Genomic DNA, 24,966 nt, shown 5'->3' on the forward strand with positions numbered 1-24,966 from the left:
TTTACTTTAACTTTTGCTTTAACACCACCATTCCACAAAACTGTTAGCATTCAAGGGAAGAAAATGCTGGACTAGGGAGTGGAGAGTCAGTCAATTTAAGGCAGAGCTAGTAAGTATTTTGGTTTTGTACAAAAATCTAAAAAGGACATCTTTGCATTTCAGATTCCTGAAAGCCCAACACAAATGATTCCTGAAAGTCCTTGAACAAATGCAAGGGCAACACTTAAAAATATTAAACTAGGTGATTTGGAGCCCAGGCAAGCATGGGACCTGTGAGATGACAGTGACACTGTGGAGTTGGCCTCAGCCCTGCCTGTCACCAGGGCCTTCTGTTCTCTGTCTTCCCCAGACACCAGGCCCACAGGGACCTCCTGTACTGTTGTCCCATCAAGCAGGGACCGCCTTGCCGTCTTCTGGACTTTAGTAGAAGCATAGCAAAAAAATGGAGGGGCAAGAGTGCAGTGTTGTTTCAGGTACCAAGTCTGCCACCCAAAGAGAAGGGACTTACCACTGCAAAGAACAGAAGTCTACTCCTGGAATTACAAGAAGGGAGGGCACTGGAAGAGGGCAGGGGAAGTTTGTGGGGTGCTGCCTGGCTTCTCAGGCCAGGATGGTGACCCCACAGCTGCTAGTGGGGTGCTACTCTGCTAGTCTCTTTGCAGACCAGCTTCCTTTACTTACTGAAGTTTCTTGCTCGCTTAGAATGTTGACTTTAGTTTGCTGTGATGCCAGCCTGGCTTCTAACTGTACTGCTTTCAAGGACCGGGACCTATGATAGTGCTAGTCCAGCAGGCTGGTGGATTGGTTTCTTATGGATGGATCATGGGTCCACCTTTTGCTCAACTGTGGTCAAGTGGGCTGGGTGCTGTGGATCAGAGACAGCTGTCTAGCCCTGTCTCTTTAACTGAGGCTATGGTGGGGCAATTTTAAAGAAGAGCTACGGGTTTGGCAGATATCCCATAATAATCCATGGAGGAATCCTGGTGGTCTTGCCTAAAAGTATTCTGGTGTCAACCTGGGCTGGAATACTCTTAGTCAAGACCACCAGGCAGCCCTTTGTTGACAACTCTAATTTTTAGAGCCCCGCCTCCAGAGGACACAGCTTTGTGCTGCTCATGAAGTGTAGGATACAGGAATTCCGGGCTCTTCCCCAGACCTACTGAATCAGAAACTCTGCAGTGGGGCCCAGCAGTCTGTGTTAACAAGTCCTGCAGGTGATTCTAATGTACTCTAAAGTGTGTGAACCACTGACCTAGGCACACATTCTCAGCAAGGAGGTATTGCCCCCAAGGAGACAGTGATTTGATTTTGGGGAGCAAAAAAAATCCTAGATATTTACAGTGGTTTGTGGCTTTTCAAAGATCAACATTATTTAACAAAGTCTTATTTTTTATCAGTATTTAATTAAAAATGTCTTAAAAGGCTACTTGAATTGGCCATAATGAAAAATGTTTAAGAAACACTGATCTAGGGTATATAACTCGAACTGGGCTTTCCACCTGTGGAGTAGGCATGAGTTCAGCATTCCTAGGTAATGATGAAGCTCAACTGTTTTGCTAAATGACTGTAGCCATTTATATTCTCACCAGCAGAAGGTTGGAGGCTTTGTTGCTCCTTATCTTTGCCAACACTTGGTATTGTCCAGCGTTTTAGTGGTTGCTGATCTGAGGCTATGAAATGATATCTTATTTTAAAGCCTTTTTCCAATTGTTTCTAATATATAGTTTTTGTTTTTTTTTTTTTAAGATGGAGTTTTGATCTGTTGCCCAGGTGTGCAGTGGCGTGATCTTGGCTCACTGCAACCTCCGCCTCCTGGGTTCAAGTGATTCTCCTGCCTCGGCCTCCTGAGTAGCTGGGACTACAGGCACACGCCACCATGCCTGGCTAATTTTTTGTATTTTAGTAGAGACAGGGTTTCACCATGTTGCCCAGGCTGGTCTCGAAATCCTGAGCTCAAGCAATCTGCCTGCCTCGGCCAATATATAGATTTTTAAGTATTGATTTTGGGTTTGTCAGCCTTGCTAAAATCTCCTATTAATTCTATAATTTGTTGATAGTTTCTTTCCTTTTTGTTTCCAATTTTTTTATTGTAGTAAAATACACATAAAATAAAATGCATCTTACTTATTTTTAAGTGTATGGTTCAATGGTATTAAATATATTGATGATGTTGTATAACCATCACCACTATCCATCTCCAGAACTCTTTCCATATTATAAAATGGAAACTGTACCCATTAAACAATAACTCGCCATTTCACTCTCTCTCCAGTTCTTGAAACTACCATTTTACTTTGTTTGAATCTGACGATGTTAGGTGCCTCATATAAGTGGAATCACTCAGTGTTTTTCCGTCTGTGACTGGCTTATTTCACTTAGCATAATGTCCTCCAGTTTCACCTGTGTTATAGCATGTATCAGAATGTCCTTCCTTTTTAAAACTGAATAATATTCCACTGTATGTATATGCCACATATTGCTTATTGATTCATTTGTTAGTGGACACTTGGATTGCATCCATGTTGTAGCTGTTGTGAATAATGTTGCTGTAAACATGGATATACAAATATCTCTTTGAGAGTCTGTTTTAGGCATATACTCAAAACCGGAATTGCTGGATCATGTGGCAATTCTAGGTTTCATTTTTTGAGGAACTGCCGCACTGTTTCCCATGGTGGCTGTACCACCTTACATTTTTACCAACAGTGCACAAGGGTTGTAATTTCTCCCCATTTTTCCTAACACTTATTTTTTTGTGGTAACCATCCTAATGGATATGAAGTGGTATCTCGTAGTTTTGATTTGCATTTCCCTAAAGATTACTGAGCATGTTTTTACATGCTTATTGGCCATTTGTATATCTTCTTTGGAGAAGTATTTATTCAAATCCTTTGTCTATTTTTTGTATTGGTTGTGTGTACGTAATTAAAAAAAATTTTAAATTACGTAATCTATACATATTTCTTTTTTACGACAGAGTCTCACTGTTTCACCCAGGCTGGAGTGCAGTGGCGCGATCTTGGTTCACTGCAAGCTCCGCCTCCCGGGTTCATGCCATTCTCCTGCCTCAGCCTCCTGAGTAGCTGGGACTACAGGCGCCCACCACCACGCCCAGCTAGTTTTTTGTATTTTTAGTAGAGATGGGGTTTCACTGTGTTAGCCAAGTTGGTCTCGATCTCCTGACCTTGTGATCCACCCGCTTTGGCCTCCCAAAGTGCTGGGATTACAGGAGTGAACCACCACGCTTGGCCATAATCTATACATATTTCAAGACATCATGTTGTACACCAAAGATATATACAATATTTTCTGGCAATTAAAAAATATTAATTTAAAAAATACTCATATTCAAATTGTGAATTTATCTCAAATTCATACAAAGCAAAATGGTGATTTCAAGAACTAGAGGGAGAGGGAAACAGGGAGTTATTGTTTAATGGGTACAGAGTTTCCATTTATAATATGGAAAGAGTTCTGGACATGGATGGTGATGATGGTTACATAACATTATTCATATTTAAAGTTTTTTAAATTGACAGATATATATGTATATATATTTTGGTGTACAACAGAATGTTTTGAAATATGTCTAGATTGTGGAATGGCTAAATCAAACTAATTAATATACATATTACCTCACACATTTATCAGTAATTTGTAGTGAGAACACTTAAAATCTACTCTCATAACAATTTTCAAGTATACTATATGTTGTTATTAACTGTAGTCACCATGTTGTACAGTAGATTTCTTAAGTTATTCTCCTGTCTATGTGAAATTTTGTATCCTTTGACCAACATCTTCCCAGTTTCTCCCCACCTCTAGCCCTTGGTAACCACCATCCTACTCTCTGCTTCTATGAATTGGACTTTTTTAGATTCTACATGTAAATGAGATCATGCACCCATTTTTAAAATGGGTTATTTGTTTTGTTGCTATTAGGTTGTATGTGTTCCTTATATGTTTTAGATATTGACCCTTCATCTGATGTATGCTTTTCAAATATTCTCCCATTCTGTAGGTTGCCTTTTCATTCTGTTGATTGTTTCTTTTGTTATGCAGAAGCTTTTTAATTTGATGTAGTCCCCTTTGGGTATTTTTGCTTTTGTTGCCTATGCTTCAGGATCATATTCAAAAAAACCATTGTCCAGACCAATGTCATGGAGCTTTCCATGACATTATAGTAGTTTTACAGGTTTCAGCCTTACATTTAAATCTTTAATGCAGTTTGAGTTGGTTTTTGTGTATAAGGTGAGATAAGAGCCTAATTTCATTCTTTTGCATGTGGATATCCTGTTTTCCCAACACCGTTTAGTGAAATGACTGTCCTTTTTCCAATGTGTGTTCTTGGTGTCTTTTGTCAAAAATCAACTGATTGTACATATGTGGGTTCATTTCTGGGCTCATTATTCTGTTCCATTGCTATATCAGTCTGTTTTTATGTCGGTTCTATGCTATTTTGATTACTATAGTTTTGTATATGTTTTAAAATCACAGAATGTGATGCCTGTGGCTTTATTTTTCTAATTAAGATCACTTTGGGTATTTGGGTCTTTCGTGGTTCTATACAAATTTTAGGATTTTTTTTCTATATCTGTGAAAAATGTCATTGGAATTTTGATAGAGAATGTGTTGAATCTACAGATAGCTTTGGGTAGCAGGGACATTTCAACAGTATTAATTTTTCCAGTCCATGAACATGGGATAATTTTCATTTATTTGTGTCTTCTTTAATTTCTTTCATCAGTGTTAGAGTTTTCATTGTATAGAATTTTATCTCTTTGGTTAAATGTATTCCTAAGGTATTTCGTTATTTCTTTTTTGTAGCTATTGTAAATGGGATTGTTTCCTTAATTTCTCTTTTGGATAGTTCATTGTTAGTGTGTAGAAACACTACTGATTTTTGTGTGTTGATTTTGTATCCTGCAAATTTATTGAATTTGTTTATTAGTTCTAATAGTTTTTTTTAACATAGTCTTTAGGATTTTTTTTATATATAAGATTGTGTCAGCTGGGCACAGTGACTCATCCCTGAAATCTCAGCACTTTGGGAGGCCAAGGCCAGAGGCTCACTTGAGCCTAGGAGTTTGAGACCAACCTGGGTAACATAGGGAGACCCTGTCTCTACAAAAAAAAAATCAAAAGGTAACTAGCCAGGTGTGGTGATGTGCCTGTTGTCCCAGCTCCTTGGGAGGCTGAGGCAGGAGGATTGCTTGAGCCTGGGAGGTTTAGGCTGCAGTGAGTTATGATCATGCCAGTGCACTCCAGCCTGGTTGACAGAGTGAGACCCTGTCTCAAAAATAAAAGAGAAAGAAAGGAAAAGAAGAAAGGAAGGAAGGAAGGAAGGAAGGAAGGAAGAAAGAAAGGAAGGAAGGAAAAGAAAATAAAAAAGAAAGAGAAAGAGGAAGGAAGGAAAAGAAAGAACAGAAAAAAGAAAGAAAAAGAAAGAAAGAAAGACAAAGTAAAGGTTATGTCATCTGCTGCAAACAGAGACAATTTAACTTCTTCCTTTCCAGTTTGGATGGCTTTTATTTCTTTCTCTTGCCTCATTGCTGTGGCTAGTACTTCTAGTACTATGTTGAATAGAAGTGGCAAGTGTGAATATCCTTGTTATTGATCTTAGAGGAATATCTTGCAGCTTTTCACTGTTGAATATGATGTAAGCTATGGACTTGCAGATTGTTTTTATGTTGTTGAGGCTGAATTGTTCTTTATATTTTCTAGATATTAATCCCCACTTTAGTCTGTTTGTGGTGCTATAACAAAATACCACAGATTGGGTAATTATGAGCAATAAAAATTTATTTCTCACAGTTCTAGAGGCTGAGAAGTCTAAGATCAAGATACTAGCAGGTTCAATGTATAGTGAGGACCCAGATGAGTCCCGCCATTTGCCTCCAAATGGAGTCTTGTTAATGTATCTTCCTGAGGGGATGAATGCTGTGTCCTCACATGGTGAAAGGATGGAAAGGGGAGAAAATGGCCCCTTTTCACTCACTCCCTCCAGCAGTTTCATAAGGGTGCCAATCTCATCCATGAGGCTGGAGCCTTCAGGGCCTAATCACCCTCTAAAGGCCCTATCTCTTAATACTATCACTTTGGTGATGAAGTTTCAATATATAAATTTTGGGGGACACATTCAGACCATAACAATCCCTCTTCCTGATCCAGCATACCATGTTACATTTAGTCCTCAAGTCTCTTTAGTCTACTCTTCCAATCTGAGACCTTTCCTTGGTTTTTCCTTGTTTTTCACCATCTGGACACTTTTGAGAAGTACTGGTCAGGTGATCTATAGAATGTCCGTTAATATATACTTGCCTGATGTTTACTCATTATTAGACTGTGGGGCTTTGAATTTGGGGGAAAAGGGAAGTAACTTTTTCCTCACATCATATCAGAGAGGTGGGGTGCATGATATGAATGTTACTACTAGTGATAACCCTGATCACAGTTAAGAGAGTGTCTGCTAGATTTCTCCACTGTAAAGTTACTCTTTTCCCTTTTTTAAGTTGATATGTTACAATCTATTTTTAAAAAAAATTAATCCATCGTATTTTTAAGAAATCAATTTTATTGAATATTCTTGAATAATTTTGAATGATTATTAATTGAATAATTCAATTTGTTGAATAATTTTTGCATTCCATAACATTTGCCAATTATAAGTGTATAAGTCAGTGATTTTTGGCACATTTAGAGAGTTGTGTAACCATCATCAAAATCCAGTTTTAGGACATTTCCATCACCCCTCCAAAAATACTGTCTGTTTGCTGTCAGTCTGTTTCCATACCAGCTCCAAGCAATCACTGATCTGTTCTGTCTCTACCAACTTGCCTTTCCAGGACAGTTCAATAAATGGAATGATAAAATATGCAGTCTTTTGCATCTGGTTTCTTTCTTTCTTTATTTTTTTTGAGACGGAGTCTTGCTCTGTTGCCCAGGCTGGAGTGCAGTGGCGTGATCTCGGCTCAATGCAAGCTCTGCCTCCCGGATTCATGCCATTCTCCTGCCTCAGCCTCCCGAGTAGCTGGGACTACAGGTGCCCACCACCATGCTTGGCTAATTTTTTGTATTTTCAGTAGAGACGGGGTTTCACCATGTTAGACAGGATGGTCTCAATCTCCTGACCTCGTGATCCGCCTGCCTTGGCCTCCCAAAGTGCTGGGATTACAGGCCTGAGCCACTGTGCCCGGCCGCATATGGTTTCTTTTTTTTTAGCACGGTGTGTTCTCAAGGTTAATCCAAATTGCAGCATGTGTTAATATTTTGTTCCTTTTTATTGCTGAGTGGTATTCCATTGTATGGATATCACATTTTGTTTATGCATCTATCAGTTGATGGGTTGTTTCCAGTTTTAGGCTATTATGAATTACCCTGCTATAAACGTTCACAAACATGTCTTTGCATAGGCATCATTTTCATTTCTTTTGGATAGGTTCCGAGGAGTAGAATTGCTGGGTCATTGGATAAGCTTATGTTTGACTTCTTAAGTAACTGACAAACTGTTTCACAAAGTGCCTGTACCATAATACATTTCCATCAGCAGTAGACGAGGATTTCAATTTCTCCACATCCTTGTCAACAGTTGTTATTGTGTTTTTATTATAGCCATTCTAGTAGGCCAAAAGTGGCATTTCACTGTGGTTGTAACTTGCATTTCCCTAAGGACTTAGGATGTGAAATATTTTTTAATTGATAAGTAGTCATTTGTGTGTTTTCTTTGAAGAAATGTCTGTTTAGATTTTCTGTTCATTTTTAATAGGGTTGTTTGTTTTCTTATTGAATTTAGAGTTCTTTATGTATTTTGAATCTAAGTCTTTTATCAGAAATGTGATGTGTAAACATTTTCTTGCAGTCTGTGGCTTGTTTTTTCATTTTCTTAGTGATGTCTTTTTTTTTTTAATTTCCATAAGTTATTGGGGAACAGGTGGTGTTTGGTTACATGAGTAAGTTCTTTAGTGGTGATTTGTGAGATTTTGGTGAACCCATCACCTGGGCAGTATACACTGTACCCTATTTGTAGATTTTTATTTCTCACCCCCTTCCCTTCCTTTCTCCCTGAGTCCCCAAATTCCATTGCGTCATTCTTATGCCTTTGCATCATCATAGCTTAGCTCCCACTTATGAATGAGAACATATGTTTGGTTTTCCATTCCTGAGTTACTTCACCTAAAAGAATAGACTCCAGTCTCATCTGGGTTGCTATGAATGCCAATAGTTCTTTTTATAATAGCTGAGTAGTAGTCCATCATGTGTATGTATGTGTATGTGTATATATATATATATATATATATATCTCACAGTTTCTATATTCATTTGTTGATTGATGGGCATTTGGGTTGGTTCCCTGATTTTGTAATTGAGAATTGTGCTGCTATAAACACGCATGTGCAAGTATCTTTTTTTTTTTTTTTTTTTATGACTTCTTTTCCTCTGGGTAGATACCCAGTAGTGGGATTGCTGGATCAAATGGTAGTTTTACTTTTAGTTCTTTAAGGAATCTCCACACTGTTTTCCATAGTGGTTGTACTAGTTTACATTGTCACTAGCAGTGTAGAAGTGTTCCCTGTTCACCACAGCCACACCAACATCTACTACTTTTTGATTATGGCCATTCTTGCAGGAGTAAGGTGGTATTACATTGTGGTTTTGATTTGCATTGCCCTGATCATTAGTGATGTTGAGCATTTTTTTCATATATTTGTTGGCCATTTGTATATCTTCTTTTGAGAATTGGCTGTTCATGTCCTTAGCCCACTTTTTGATGGGATTGTTTGTTTTTTTTCTTGTTGATTTGTTTGAGTTCATTGTAGATTCTGGATATTAATCCTTTGTCAGATGTATAGATTGTGAAGATTTTATCTCACTCTGTGGGTTGTCTGTTTACTCTGCTGACTGTTCCTTTTGCCATGCAAAAGCTCTTTAGTTTAATTAAGTCCCAACAATTTATCTTTGTTTGTATTGCATTTGCTTTTGGGTTCTTGGTCATGAAACCCTTGCCTAAGCCAATCTCTAGAGGGGTTTTTCCAATGTTATTTTCTAGAATTTTTATAGTTTTATGTCTTAGATTTAAGTTCTTGATCCATCTTGAATTGATTTTTATATAAGGTGAGAGATAAGGATCCAATTTCATTCTCCTACATGTGACTAGCCAATTATCCCAGTACAATTTGTTGAAAAGAGTGTCCTTTCTCCACTTTATGTTTTTGTTTGCTTTGTTGAAGATCGGTTGGCTATAAGTATTTGGGTTTATTCTTGATTCTCTATTCTATTCCATTGGTCTTTGTGCCTATTTTTATACCAGTACCATGCTGTTTTGGTGACTATGGCCTCATAGTATAGTTTGAAATCAGGTAATGTGATGCCTCCGTATTTCTTCTTTTTGCTTAGTCTTGCTTTGGCTATGCAGGATCTTTTTGGTTCCATATGAATTTTTTCTAATTCAGCAAAGAATGATGGTGGTATTTTGATGGGAAATGCATTGAATTTGTAGATTGCTTTTGGCAGTATTGTCATTTTCACAATATTGATTCTACCCATCCATGAGCATGGGATGTGTTGCCATTTGTTTGTGTCATCTATGATTTCTTTCAGCAGTGTCTTGTAGTTTTTCTCGTAGAGGTCTTTCACCTTCTTGATTAGGTGTATTCCTAAGTATTTCTGGTTTTTTTGCAGCTATTATAAAAGGGGTTGAGTTCTTAATTTGATTCTCTGCTTGGTTGCTGTTGGTGTATAGAAGAGCTAGTGATTTGTGTATATTAATTTTGTATCTGGAAGCTTTGCTGAATTCTTCTATCAGTTCTAGGAGCTTTCTAGAGGGGTCTTTAGGGTTTTCTAGGTAAATGAGTATATCATCAGCAAATTGTGATAGTTTGACTTTCTCTTTACTGATGTGGATGCCCTTTACTTCTTTCTCTTGTCTGATTACTCTGGTTAGGACTTCCAGAGTTTGGCTATGTTGAAGAGGAGTGGTGAGAGTGGGCATCCTTGTTTTGTTCCGGTTCTCAGAGGGAATGCTTTCAACTTTTCCCCATTCAATATTATGTTGGCTGTGGGTTTGTCATACATGGCTTTAATTATATTGGGGTATGTCCCTTGTGTACTGATTTTGCTAAGAGTTCTAATCATAAAGCGATGCTGGATTTTGTCTAATGCTTTTACTGCATCTATTGAGATGATCATGTGAATTTTGTTTTTAATTCTGTTTATGTGATGTATCACATTTATTGACTCATGTATGTTAAACCATCCTACATCCCTGGTATAAAACCCACTTGATCATGGTGGATTATCTTTTTGATATGTTGTTGGATTCAGTTAGCTGGTATTTTGTTAAGGATTTTAGCATCTATGTTCATCAGGGATTCAGTCTGTAGTTTTCTTTTTTGGCTATGTCATTTCCTGGTTTTGGTGTTAGGGTGATATTGGCTTTATAGAATGATTTAGGGAGTGTTCCCTCTTTCTCTATCTTGTGGAATAGTGTCAGTAGGATTGGTACCAATCCTTCTGTAAGTGTCTGGTAGAATTCTGCTGTAAATCCATCTGGTCCTGGACTTTTTTTGTTGGTCATTTTTAAATTGCCATTTCAATCATGCTGTTTGTTATTGGTCTATTCAGGGTATGTCATTCTTCCTGATTTAAGCTAGGAGGGTTGTATCTCTCCAGGAATTTATCCATCTCTTCTAGGTTTTCTAGTTTATGCATGTAAAGGTGTTCATAGTAGCTTTGAATGATCTTTTGTATTTCTGTAGTGTCAGTTGTAGTATCTCCCATTTCATTTCTTATTGAGCTTATTTGGATTTTCTCTCTTCTTTTCTGGGTTAATCTTGCCAATGGTGTATCAATTTTATTTATCTTTTCAAATAACCAGCTTTTTGTTTCATTTATCTTTTGTATTTTTTGTTTGTTTGTTTCCATTTCATTTGGTTCTGCTCTGATCTTGGTTATTTCCTTTTTTCTGCTAGGTTTGGGTTTGGTTTGTTCTTATTTCTCTAGCTCCTTGAGGTGGTGTGACCTTAGACTGTCTGTTTATGCTCTTTCAGACTTTTTGATGTAGGTGTTTAGGGCTATGAACTTTCCTCTTAGCACTACCTTTGCTGTGTCCTGGAAGTTTTGATAGGCTGTGTCACTATTGCTGTTCAGTTTGAAGAATTTTTAAATTTCCTTTGATTTCATTTTTGACCCAGTGATCATTCAGGAGAAGGTTATTTAATTTCCATATATATGCATAGTTTTGGAGGTTCCTTTTGGAATTGATTTCCAGTTTTATTCTACTGTGGTCTAAGAGGGTGCTTGATATCATTTTAGTTTTCTTAATTTATTGAAGCTCATTTTATGGTCTATCATATGGTCTATCTTGGAGAAAGTTCCATGCACTGTTGAATAGAATGTATATTCTGTGGTTGTTGGATGGACTGTTCTGTATATATCTGTTAAGTCCATTTGTTTCAGGGTATAGTTTAAATCCATTGTTTCTTTTTTGACTTTCTGTTTTGATGGCCTCTCTAGTGCTGTCAGTGGAGTATTGAAGTCCCTCACTATTATTGTGTTGCTGTCTATCTCATTTCTTAGGTTTAGTAGTAATTGTTTTACAAATTTGGGAGCTCTAGTGTTAGGTGCATATATGTTTAGGATTGTGATATTTTCCTGTTGGAAATAAAATTATCATTATTATAATGCCTCTCTTTGCCTTTTTTAACTGCTGCTGCTTTAGTTTGTTTTGTCTGATATAAGAATACTCTTGCTCGTTTTTGCCTGTAATATCTGTTTCCACCCCTTTATCTTTAGTTTGTGTGAGTCCTTATGTATTAATTAAGTCTCTTGAAGACAGCAGGTAGTTGGCTGATGAATTCTTATCCATTTTGCAATTCTATATCTTTTAAGTGGATGATTTAGGCCATTTACATTCAATGTTAGTGTTGAGATATGAGGTACCATTCCATTCGTCATGCTGTTTGTTGCTGTATACCTTGGTTTTTTGTTTTTGTTTTTTAAATTGTATTTTTGTTTTATAGGTCCTGTGAGATTTATGCTTTAAAGAGGTTCTGTTTTGTTGTGTTTCCAGGATTTGTTTCAAGATTTAGAGCTCCTTTTAGCAGTTATTGTGGTGGTGGCTTGGTAGTGGCGAATTCTCTCGGCATTTGATTGACTGAAAAAGACTATCGTTCCTTCATACATTAAGGTTAGTTTCACTGGGTACAAATTTCTTGGCTAATTGTTTTGTTTGAGGAGACTGAAGATAGGGCCCTAAACTCTTCTAGCTTGTAGGGTTTCTACAGAGAAATCTGCTGTTAATCTGATAGGTTTTCTTTTATAGGTTACCTGGTGCTTTTGTCTGACAGTTTTAAAGATTCTTTCCTTTGTCTTAACTTTAGATAACCTGATGACAATGTGCCTAGGTGATGATCTTTTTGTGATGAATTTCCCAGATGTTCTTTGTGGTTCTTGTATTTGGATGTCTAGGTCTCTAGCAAGACTGGGGAAGTTTTCCTCAATTATTTCCCCAAATATGTTTTCCAAACTTTTAGATTTGTCTTCTTCCTCAGGAACACTGAATATTCTTAGGTTTGGTCATTTAACATAATCCCAGATTTCTTGGAGGCTTTGTTCATATTTTCTTATTATTTTTTCTTTGTCTTGATGGATTGGGTTAATTTGAAGACCTTGTCTTTGAGCTCTGAATTTCTTTCTTCTCCTTGTTCAATTCTATTGCTGAGACTTTCCAGACCATTTTGCATTCTATAAGTGTGTCCATTGTTTCCTGGAGTTTCAATTTTTTTTAATGCTATTTCCTTGAATACCTGTTTCCTGCCTTCACTTCTTGTATCATTTTTTTTGGATTTCCTTACAATGGTCTTTGTCTTTCTCTGGTGCCTCCCTGATTAGCTTAATAACTAACCTCCTAAATTCTTTTTCAGGTAAATCAGGGATTTCTTCTCTGTTTGGGTCCGTTGCTGGTGAGCTAGTGTGATTTTTTGGAGGTATTAAAGAACCTTATTTTGTCACATTACTAGAATTGGTTTCTTCTCATTTGGGTAGCCTCTGTCAGAGGGAAGGGCTAGGGCTGAAGGTTTGTTTTGTCCCACAGGGTGTTCCCTTGATGTAGTACTTTCCTCCTATTCCTATGGATGTGGCTTCCTGAGAGCCGAGCTGTAGTGATTGTTATTTCTTTTCTGGATCTAGTCACCCAGCAAGTCTACCAGGCTCCAGCTGGTACCGGGGGTTGTCTGCAGAGTCCTGTGATGTGAACCATCTGTGGGTCTCTCAGTCGTGGATACCAGCACAGTATTTGGGGTGTCTCCCGGGTCCTGCAGGAGCAATCTGCTTCCTTCAGGGAGTCTGTGGGTCCTCTCAGGTTTCCTGATTTATTCCTGCAATTGTTCTGGAGCAGAAATTAACAATGCAAACCTCCACATGTTGCTCTGTCTGTCCCAGTCAGAGCTGTAATCTAGTCCTGCCTCCCGTCTGCCATGTTTCCCAGTGGTGTCTTTTGAAACAAAACATTTAAAACATTGACGAAGTTAGGTTTGTCAATTGATTGTATTTTTGGTGTTGAATCTAAGAACTCTTTGCCTAACCCAAGGTTGGGAAGAGTTTTACTTTTTCTAAAAGCTTTATAGTTTTAGCTCTTACATTCATGTCTATGATCCATTTTGAATCATTTTTTGTGTGTGATGTAAGGGTCCAACCTCACTTTATAAAATACCTAATACACTTAAAAATATGAATAGACTTTATTTTTAGAACAGTTTTTAGATTTATTGAAAAATTGGACTGCAAGTATAGAGTTCCTCTGTATCCCCTTCCCCAACGGTTTCCCCTATTATTAACATATTGGGTTAGTGAGGTACATTTGTTACAATTGACGAGCCAATATTGACATATGCATTAGTTTTCTAGGGCTTCCATAACAAAAGACCACAGACTGGGTGGCTTAAACTAGGGGACCCCAGTCCCTAGGCCATGGACCGGTACTCGTCCGTGGCCTGTTAGGAGCTGGGCTGAACAACAGGAGGTGAGTGGTGGGCGAGTGAGTGAAGTTTCATCTGTATTTACAGTCACTCCCATTGTTCACGTTACCACCTGAGCTCTGCCTCCTGTCAGATCAGTGGCAGCATCAGATTCTCATAAGAGTGCGGACCCTGCTGTGAACTTCACATGTGAGGGATCTAGGTTGTGCTCACCTTATGAGAATCTAATGCCTGATGATCTGTCACTGTCTCTCCTCACCCCCAGATGGGACCATCTAGTTGCAAGAAAACAAGCTCAGGACTCCCACTGATTCTACATTATGGTGAGTTGTATAATTATTCCATTATATATTACACTATAATAATATAAATAAAGTGCACAATAAATGTAATGCACTTGAATCATCCTGAAACCATCCCCTCCCTTTCCCGGTCCATGGAAAAATTATCTTCCATGAAACTGGTTCCTGGTGCCAAAAAGGTTGGGGACTGCTGGCTTAAACAACAGAAATTAATTTTCTCACAGTTATGGAGGCTAGAAGTTCTAGGTCAGGGTGTCAGAAGGCTTATTTTCTTCAGAGGCCTCTCTCTCCTTGGCTTGCAGATGGCTGCCTTCTCACTATGTCCATACTTGGTCTTTTCTCTGCTTGAGTATTGCTGGTGTCTTTCTGTGGGTCCAGATTTCTTCTTATAGGGACACTAGTCCCTGTGAGAAGGTTGGACTGGTGCATACCCTAATGGCTTCCTTTTTAGCTTCATGACCTCTTTTAAAGGCCTTATCTCCAAAGATCTCCAAAGAAAATATCTTCTGAGGTACTGTGGGTTTGCAAATGTTGGAGACACAAGGTTCAGCCTATAGAAATAGATTATCATTAACTAAAGTTCATAGTTCACATCAGGGCTTACTCCGTGTTGCACCTTCTATGGGTTGTGATAAATGTTTAATGGCATGTGTCCACTGTTGTAATATCACAGAGGGTAGTTTCACTGCCTAAAAATCCTCTGTACTCTGCCTATTCATCCTTCTTACTCCTAGCCCTGGTAACCACAGATCTTTTTTTCTTTTTTTTTTTGAGATGGGGTCTCACTCTTGTCACCCAGGCTATAATGCAGTGGCATGATGTCAGCTCACTGCAACCTCCACCTCCTCGATTCAAGCAATTCTCATGTCTCAGCCTCCCAAGTAGCTGGGATTACAGGCATGAGCCACCTTGCCTGGCTCATTTTTTTGTATTTTTAGTAGAGACAGGGTTTCGTCATGTTGACCAAGCTGGTCTCGAACTCCTGACCTCAGGTAATCGCCCACCTTGGCTTTCCAAAGTGCTGGAATTACAGATGTGAGCCACTGTGCCCAGTCACTATGCCTCCCTAGTTTTGCCTTTTCCAGAATGTAATATACGGTCATTTGTCACTTAACCATAGGGATATATTTTGAGGAATGCACTGTTAGGCAACTGCATCATTGTGTGAACATGATAGAATGTATTCACATAAGACTCCATGGCAGAGTGTCCTGCACTGCTAGGTTGTCGAGTATGGCCTGTCGTCTCTAGGCTACAAACCTGTATAGCTTGTTACTGTACTGATTACTGGAGGTGATTGTAACACAATGGTAAGTATTTGTATATCTAAACATATGTAAATATAGAAAAGGTACAGTAAAGAGATTTAAAAACAGTATGCTTGTGTAGAGTACTTAACATGAGTGGAGCTTGCAGGACTGGAAGTTGCTCTGGGCGAGTCAGGGAGTAAGTGAGTGGTGAGTGAATGTGAAGGCCTAGGACAGTACTATGTACTACTGTACACTTTAGAAACATTGTACACTTAGGTTACACTAAATGTCTACAGTAATAAATGAACTGTAGCTTACTGTATAGTTTTCTTCAATAATAAATGAACTGTAGCTTACTGTAACCTTTTTACTTTACAAAACCTTTTTAATTTTTTTAAATTTTTGACTCATAATAACACTTGGCTAAAACATAAATACATCATGCAGCTATACATAAATATTTTCTTATTCTTAAGCTTTAATTACAAAATTTTTTTTTAAAGTTTAAAAACTTTTTTTGTTAAAAACACAGAGACAAACACACTCGTTAGCCTAGGCCTACTCAGGGTCAGGATTGTCAATATCACTGTCTTCCACTTCCACATCTTGTCCCACTGGAAGGTCTTCAGGGGCAGTAACACACATGGAGCTATCATCTCCTAGGATAACAGTGCCTTCTTCTGGAATACCTCCTATAGGATCTGCCTGAGGCTGCTTTACAGTTAATTTTGTTGTTTTAATGAGTAGAAGGTGTACACTGTAAAATGACAATAAAAAATATAGTATAGTAAATACATAAACCAGTATCAGTCATTTATTATCATTATTGGGTATTATGTACTGTGCATAATTGTACATGCTAGACTTTTTTTTTTTTTTTTTGAGACAGAGGCTTGCTCTCTTGCCCAGGCTGGAGTGCAGTGGTGCAATCTCGGCTCACTGTAATCTCTGCTCCCTGGGTTCAAGCAATTCTCCTGCCTCAGCCTCCTGAGTAGATGAGATTTCAGGTGCACGCCACCACACCTGGCTAATTTTTTATATTTTTGGTAGAGACGGGATTTCACTATGTTGGCCATGTTGGTCTCAAACTCCTGACCTCAAGTGATCCACCTGCTCCGGCCTCCCAAAGTACTGGGATTACAGGTGTGAGCCACTGTGCCTGGCCTGTATGTGCTAGACTTTTATACAACTGGCAGTGTGGTATGTTTTTTTACCCCAGCATCGCAGCAAACACATGAATAATGTGTTGCATTACGACTTTATGGTGCCTATGACTATCACTAGGCAACAGGAATTTTTCAGCTGTATTTTATTCTTATGGGACCTCCACTACACATGTGGTCCATTGTTGACCAAAACGACTTTATGAAGCACATTACTGTAGTTGGAATCCAATGGAATGTCATTGTTCAGTTAGCTTCTTTCACTTAGTAATATGCCCTTATGGTTTTTCTATATCTTTGTGTAGTAATAACTCATTTCTTTTTAGTGCGGAATAATGTTACATTGACTGGATGAGCCACAGTTTGTTTATCCACTCACAGTCTGAAGTACATCCTGGTTGCTTCTAAGTTTTAGTAATTATGAATAAAGCTGCAATAAATATTTGTGTGCAGGTTTTCGTGTGAACATGGTTTTCAGTTCTGTTGAGTAAATACCAAGGAGTGTGATTGCTGAATCATAAGGTAAGAGTATGTTTAGTTCTGTAAGAAACTGCCAAAATGCCTTCCAAAGTGGCTGCACCCTTTTGTATTCTGACAAGCAATGAATGAGAGTTCCTGTTGTTCCACATCCTCACCAGCATTTGTTGTTGGTGGTGTTCAAGAATTTGGCTATTCTAGGCTGGGCATGGTGGCTTATGCCTGTAATCCCAGCGTTTTGGGAGGCCAAGGCAGGCGGATCACCTGAGGTCAGGAGTTTGAGACCAGCCTGGCCAACATGGCAAAACCCTGTCTCTACTAAAAATACAAAAATTAGCTGGGCATGGTGGCACATGCCTGTAATCTCAGCTACTTGGGAGACTGAGGCAGGAGAATCGCTTGAACCCAGGAGGTGGAGGTTGCAGTGAGCTAAGATCACACCATTGCATTCCAGCCTGGGCAACAAGAGCAAAACTGCATCTCGAAAAAAGAGAATTTGGCTATTCTAATAGGTGTGTAGTGGCATCTCATTGTTTAAATTTTGTGATTTCCTAATAACATATGATGTGGAGCATCCTTTCATATGCTTAATTGTAGAATTACAAAGAGGATTTTGATAGAGCTAGCATTGAGTTTACAGATCATTTTGAGAAGAATTATCTTAAGAATTGAGTCATCCAGTCCAAGAACATGGAATTTCTCTTCATTTATTTAGATCTTCTTTACTTTCTCTCAACAATGTCTTGTAGTTTTCAGTGTTCAATGCAATTCTTTTCTTAAACATACTCTTAATTATTTACTTCTTTTTAATGCTACTGTAAATTAAATTGCATCTTTATTTAATATTAAACCTTTTTAGTTTTGGAAGACTTCACAGTTACAAGAACATTGCTCTTGTCTTCTATATATTGAAAAAATATAATTGCAAGCAAGTTGGTACTGTCATCTCAAGCGCATCAAGGTTGAAATCCCAAATATTTTATAGTTACTGTCTCAAGAGAAATGAACTTCCTTACTGACCATAGATTATTTATTTTTAAATTCATTTTTGGTATGAAATAGTAACTGCTTATTTAGCTAACAATTATTTTGGTTGGCATTTTAGGCTGAGCTCTGCTGGGTGGTTTTCTAGTCTAGCTGGGCTTGCTGTGTATCCATGGTGACCTGCCTGTCAGGTGGCTCTGCTGCTTGGGGCTGGCTAGACATTGACTGGGACCACAGCAGTGCCTGGGCCATATTCCTTTCATGGTAGCAGGTTATCCTGGGCTTGCTTTTGTGGTGTGTTGCAGGGATCCGAGAGAGAACACAGGCCACTGGACCTCAGGAGACCTAGGCTTAGAGTGGTGGTGCTGTCACTCTGCCTCATTCTGTTGACCAAAGTGAGTCACAAGGCCAGCTGGAATTAAAGGTGAGGGGAAATCGATCCCATCTCTTGATGGGAGGAGCTTCAAAATCAAATGCAAAGGGGCATGGCCATAGGAAGGAAGTAATCTTGGCCATTTTTGCAAACAGTTCACCATGGGAGTGTGTATCTTTGCAGTTCAGTCTGGCTGATTAAAATCTGAGTCATATTTTTGTTTGTTTGTTTGTTTGGGAAATTATCCACTTCTGAATCTTGGCAGGGACAAATACCACCACTCCCAACAGGAGCTGAAAATGCTCCTTATTTGTTTTCTTCTTCCATTGCATCTAGAGCATGGGCACCTGTGCAGTTTAGAGGTGAGGAAGGAGAGCTAGTAGGCTCAATGTAGAATTGGTGTTCTAGTTAGGGTGATGACAGGGATGCCTCGCTGAAAGGCCACGTTCTCAGTGCAGAAATGGCAACTGTGCTGGTGTTGACCTTGGTTGCAATACAGTTAAGTTGTGGGTGAAAAGTGGGGAGGGTGCCAATTGTCACCTCTCTTGCTCTGCTGCAGCAGGGCCATCAATATTTCATGAGAAGCAGGGCCTGGTGCTGCGTCTATTTGGGGTAAGTGCATTTTGCTATAATTGGACATGGTGAGCCCTTGCTAGAGTTACTGAAACAAGTGCGTACCCTAGAGATGGGTTGAATTGGTCTCTTCAGGTTTCACTTCTGCAGGGAGATGGTTGACGTTGCCAGATACTCCTGATTGGCTCCAAGGGTCTTATTGAACTGTGTGCAGTGAAGGGAGGAATCTGAGGAGGGTGCTGCCTGAGTGGCCTCACTCTGCTTAGTCTCCCAGGTTCACCTTTCATTTCAGTCCAGTGGTCTTGTATCATGTGAGTTTGTAAAGAAAGCTGATCAGTCAACTGGAGAATGATCTGCTATTTTAGCATCACTTGTTTAGCTTGTGAAACTGACCATGTTTCCAGGAGGTACCCATGACTCTGGCTGTGCAGGGGCCCTACAGGATCCTAGTGGGTCAGCCGTGAGCCCAGGGGACAGTGTCTGTCTCTTTCTTTCTCTACAGGCAGCCTGTGTGGTGATGGCACTGGTGCATGCTCCCTGCTGCCCGTCTTTGACACTGTGTTCATCAGGAGGAAACACTGGCGCCAAGGCTTGGGAACAACCATGCTGCGGGACTTCTGTGAGACATTCCCAGAGGACGAGGCCCTGGGGGCCAGCTACCTGATGTCTCCTGCCATGTACCAAGGTAAAACCCCTTGTGTCTTACAGAAGCATTTGGGTAACGGTGATGGATAACACATGTGCATTCTGGAGGATTCTGCAGGGGGAGGCCCTGGGGAGCCCTCATGGGCAGATGCAGGCCTCCACTTGGCAGCACGCTCGTGGGGTTTTCTTTCTTTCTGAGAAATCTCTGGTTGCTGCAGCATAAACTGAGACTTCATGTTTGATCACAAGAAGTGAACTTCTCCCAAGCTAGAAAATAATTGGATTCAGAAACAATCACAAACAAATCAATGAGCTCAGAGAGAAGGGAATCCGGAGAGCTACCGCCATGCTGCGGGCTGCGGGGCTTTGGAGTGCCTTTGCTATTTCACTTGATGCCTGTAGTTCCTCACTTTGTCCTTTGAACTAGAAGCCACGGGAGAGCCCAGGAGCTGAAGGGAAGGCAGGGACCGGGTAGAAAGACAAGCTCTGAATGGACTCAGCTTTCCAGCACCTCTGTAGCTCTCTACGCACAAGACACCTCCCTCCCATATTCTTTATCCACGTTTGCCAGAGGAGGATGAAACAGCTCTGATGTGAAACATCACACTCTAAGGTGACGAGGGTGGGAGGCTCTGGAGAGCATGTCTCTGAGTCCCCTTCTCCCCCATGAAGCACACACACCCTACTTTGTGCCCTGCCTCTGTTCTTGGTGTGCAGTGGTTTTTGAATGCTTAGTATGCAGTTTCTGGCGTCTTTCTGGCTCAAGGGATAGGAGAGAACAGTTAGGAAAGGCAAGGAAGCTTCCGTTGCTGTGAAGTCATAAAGAAAAGCAGGTAAAAACATACTTTTCCCCAAGTAGGTCTGGCTGTTTCTTTGTATTTTCAAACTCTTAGCCTGTTGTTAAAACTCTGAAGAGCCTTGAATTTCTGCAAGAGTGCTCCAGGCTTCCTGCATCATGTAGCTCACTCTCAGGTACAGGAGCATTCGGGGGCCCAGGCAGCTGGTCCTCTGTCCATACCCATGTCCTTCCGGGCCCCCCACCTCCTTCTTGCTTCAGGTGCAGGCCACCTCAGGGTTTTAGGAAGCTTTAGCAAGGGAGTGGAAGAGAGCCTTTTACTCAAAGGAACAGTGGGCTCCAAGGCTAAGGGCTGACTGCTGATCCTGGGCCAGCCTTGCTGAGACCCTGTAGGGCCTTGTGATCCCTCTCATCCTTCCACTGTCTTTACCTGCAAAGAAAGATCTGAATGTGCTGATTCTGACTCACGCTACTTCTCTCTGGGCTTCAGCCACCCAGGTGTGCCTGTCAGGTTTTTATTTGAATTCAGTGATGCCTTCCAACTGGAAGGAGGGACTCTGGCAGGAGTCCTGGGCCCCATGCTTTGAGCCTTCTTTCAACTGCATCTCCCTCCAGGGGGCGAGGGCTCCGTGGGCCCAAGAGAAGGTGCCTACCTGGCTCATGCTGCTCCTTCTAAACTGGCTCAGGGTGCCAGTACCCCAGGATTCCTGCCAGTGGCCACTGTGGGCCTGAGTGGACCTCATCCCTGGGTCTGTGCTCATGAGGGTGGACCATGCCGCCAGTTTGCACATCCTCAGAGCCCAGGGGCGGCTCCTGGGGGGCTGTGGATGGCATGTAGGGAGGACGGCCACATTTGTACTCACAGGCCCCGTGAGGTATTGGGGGCTGGGGTGGGAGGAGAAGGGGGTGGACTGCCGGCTGGGGGCCAGCTCGCTTGGTATTGCCACATTCTGGTGCAACACTCCAAGGAGTCCAAGAATTCTAAATTTGAAACGAGCTTCTCCTGTTGTTAGGAAGTTATATTTGTCAAGATAGGAGGGCAGAACGTGTCATATATAGCACTTTGCTAACTTGGTTTGTACCTTTGGAAGACAGGCATTCCTCATTTCACTGCTCTTCCCTTGATTGCACTTTGCAGATGCTGCATGTTTTACATTTTGAAGGCTGTGGCAGCCCTGCTTCAAGCAAGTCTATCAGGGATATTTTTCCAACAGCATGGTATCACTTCATGTCTCTGTGTCATGTTTTGGTAATTTTCACAATATTTCAAACTTCTTCATTATTATTATATCTGTCATGGTGATCTGTGATCAGTGATATTTGATGTTATAATTGTTATAACATCAATTGGGGGCACCACAAACCATGCCTGTGTAAGTCAGTGAACTTAATCGATACATGAGCCTGTTCTGACTCCGCTTCCGATCAGCTGTTCCTTCCTTTTCTTCCTATTCCATGAGACACAACAATATTGAAATTAGGCCAATTAATAACCCTACAATGGCCTCTGAATGTTCAAGTGAATGGAAGAGTCACATGGCTTTCACTTTAAATCAAAAGCTAGAAATGACTAAGCTTAGCAAGGAAGGCATGTCAAAAGCTGAGGTATGCTGAACGCTAGGCCTCTTGCGCCAGGTAGCCAAGTTGTGAATGCAAAGGAAGAATTCTTAAAGGGAATGAAAAGTTCTACTCTAGTGAACACACAAATGATAAGAAAGTAAAGCAGCCTTATTGCTGATAGGGAGAAAGTTTTAGTGGTCTAGATAGAAGATCAAACCAGCCACAACACTGCCTTAAGTCAAAGCCTAACCCAGAGCAAGGCCCTAACTCTCTTCAATTCTATGAAGGCTGAGAGATTTGAGCAAGCTGCAGAAGAAATGTTTGAAGCTAGCAGAGGTTGGCTTATGAAGTTTGAGGAAAGAAGCCGTCTCCATAACATAAAAGTGCAAGGTGAAGCAGCAAGTGCTGATACAGAAGCTACAGCAAGTTATCTGCAAGATCTAGCTCAGATCGTTGATAAAGATGGCTACACTACACAACAGATTTTCAGTGTAGGTGCAACCGCCTTTTACTGGAAGAACATGCCATCTAGGATTTTCATAGCTAGAGAAGAGAAGTCGGTGCCTGGCCTCAAAGCTTCAAAGGACAGGTCTCTTGTTAGGGGTTGATGTAGCTGGTGGCCTTCAACTGAAGTCAATCCTCATTTACTGGTCTGAAAATCCTAAGGCCCTTAAGAATTATGCCAGATCTTTTCTGTCTGTGCTCTAGAAATGGAACAACAGTGTCTGGATGACAACACGTCTGTTTACAGCATGGTTTATTGAATAATTTAAGCCCACAGTTGAGACCTACTGCTCAGAACAAAAGATTCCTCTCAAAATATTATTGCTCATTGACAATGTACCTGGTTATCCAAGAGCTCTGATGAAGATGTACGAAGAGATTAATGTTGTTTCCACGCCTGCTAACATAATATCCATTCTGTGGATCAAGGAATAATTTCAGCTTTTGAGTCTTATTTAAGAAATACACTTCCTAAGACTTCCATAGATAGTGATTCCTCTGATGGTTCTGGGCAAAGTACACTGAAAACCTTCTGGAAAGGATTCACCATTCTAGATGCCAGTAAGAAACTCAAGAACACTCATGAATCATGGAAGGTCAAAATATCCACATTCATAGGAGTTTGGAAAAAGTTGATTCCAACTCTCATGGATAACTTTGAGGGAGGAGTACAAGACTTCAGCAAAGGAAGTCGCTACAGATGTGGTGGAAATAAAGAGAGAACTAGAATTAGAAGTGGAGCCTGAAGATGGGACTGAATTGCTGCAATCTCATGATTAAACTTGAACAGTTGAAGAGTTGCTTCTTACGCATGAGCAAAGAAAGTGGGTTCTCGAGTTGGAATCTCCTCCTGTTGAAGATGCAGTGGACATTGCTGAAATGACAACAAAGGATTTAGAATATTCCATAAATTAGCTGAGAAAGCAGCAGCAGCAGAGTTTGAGAGGATGAACTCCAATTTTGAAAGAAGTTCTACTGTGGGTAAAATGCTGTCAAACAGCATCACATGCTGCATAGAAATCTGTTGTGAAAGGAAGAATCAATTAGTGGAAGAAACTTCATTGCTGTGTTATTTTAAGAAATTGCCACAGCAACCCCACTCTGAGAAGCCATCAACCTTGAGGCAAGACCCTCCACCAGCACAAAGATTATGACTCCCTGAAGGCTCAGATGATCACTAGTATTGTTTAGCATTAAAATATATTTTAATTAAGGTATGTACATTGTATTTTTTTTTTTTTTTTAGTAGAGACGGGGTTTCACCACATTAGCCAGAATGGTCTCAATCTCCTAACCTCGTGATCCGCCCGTCTCGGCCTCCCAAAGTGCTGGGATTACAGGCTTGAGCCACCGCGCCCGGCTGCATACATTGTATTTTTTAGACAAAAATGCTATTGCATGCTTACTAGACTACAGTATACTATAAACATAACTTTTACGTGAATGCACTAGGAAATCAAAAAATTTGCGTGACTTGCTTTACTGTGATATTTGCTTTATTGTGGTGGTCTGGAACCAAACACACAGTATCTCCGAGGTCTGCCTGCACTTAGCATTGCACTGTGTAGGTTTTCATCTGTGTTCTTTCCCAGGGCCCCCCAAATGTTAAGAAGAGGGCCTAATGGAGTCCTCATGGGCACCTGCAGAACCAGGAGCAGTTTCCCATTCACCTGGATTCAGGACATTGCCATGTGAAAATGTTCACCCATGAATGTGAGCATAAAAGTCTGGGAAGCTTGAGTGGATCCTGGAATCCAGGAGGGAGCAGAAGATAAGCTTGAAGGTTCTTTGGGAGGGAGGAAGGATGGTGCATGAAGAGTGGCCTAGGTGGATGGTGCTGAGGACTGAATTGGGCCCCCCACTCAAATTCATATGTTGAAGCCCTCGGTGTGACCACATTTGGAGATAGGGCCTTTAAAAATGTTAATTAAGGTTGAATGAAATCCTGAGGGTGGGCCCCTAGTCCTGTATGATTGGTGTCCTTGTAAGAAGAGAGGCACCAGGATGGACCCAAACAGAAACAGCCGTATGAGAATGCAGGGAGAAAATGACCATTCGTAAGCCAAGGAGAGAAGCCTCAGGAGAAAACAACCCTGGGCCACCTTGATCTTGGATGTCCAGCCTCCATAACTGTGAGAAATAAATTTCTGTTGTTTAAACCAGTGGTCCCCAACCTTTTTGGCACCAGGGACTGGTTTCGTGGAAGACAGTTTTTCCATGGATGGGACAGAGACAAGGGATTGGTTTCAGAATGATTCAAGCACATTACATTTATTTATTGTGCACTTTATTTCTATTGTTATTGCATTTTAATATATAATGAAATAATTATACAGCTTACCATAATGTAGAATCAGTGGGAGCCC

At 40.4% G+C, this 24,966-nt stretch overlaps 1 protein-coding gene across 1 annotated transcript in view; it reads left to right on the top strand.

Annotated features, from left to right (window-relative positions):
• FAM169B (family with sequence similarity 169, member B) overlaps positions 1–24,966 on the top strand; it is a 44,576-nt gene that overhangs the window by 12,256 nt on the left and 7,354 nt on the right. Inside the window, exon 6 of the mRNA XM_011958196.1 lies at positions 19,598–19,780. Within this exon, the coding sequence (XP_011813586.1) occupies positions 19,598–19,780 (183 nt within the window). The remainder of the gene's footprint in view (positions 1–19,597; positions 19,781–24,966) is intronic.

The sequence above is a fragment of the Colobus angolensis genome, unplaced genomic scaffold (assembly GCF_000951035.1).
Source record: "Colobus angolensis palliatus isolate OR3802 unplaced genomic scaffold, Cang.pa_1.0 Scaffold112, whole genome shotgun sequence".
Taxonomy (NCBI): Eukaryota; Metazoa; Chordata; class Mammalia; order Primates; family Cercopithecidae; genus Colobus; species Colobus angolensis.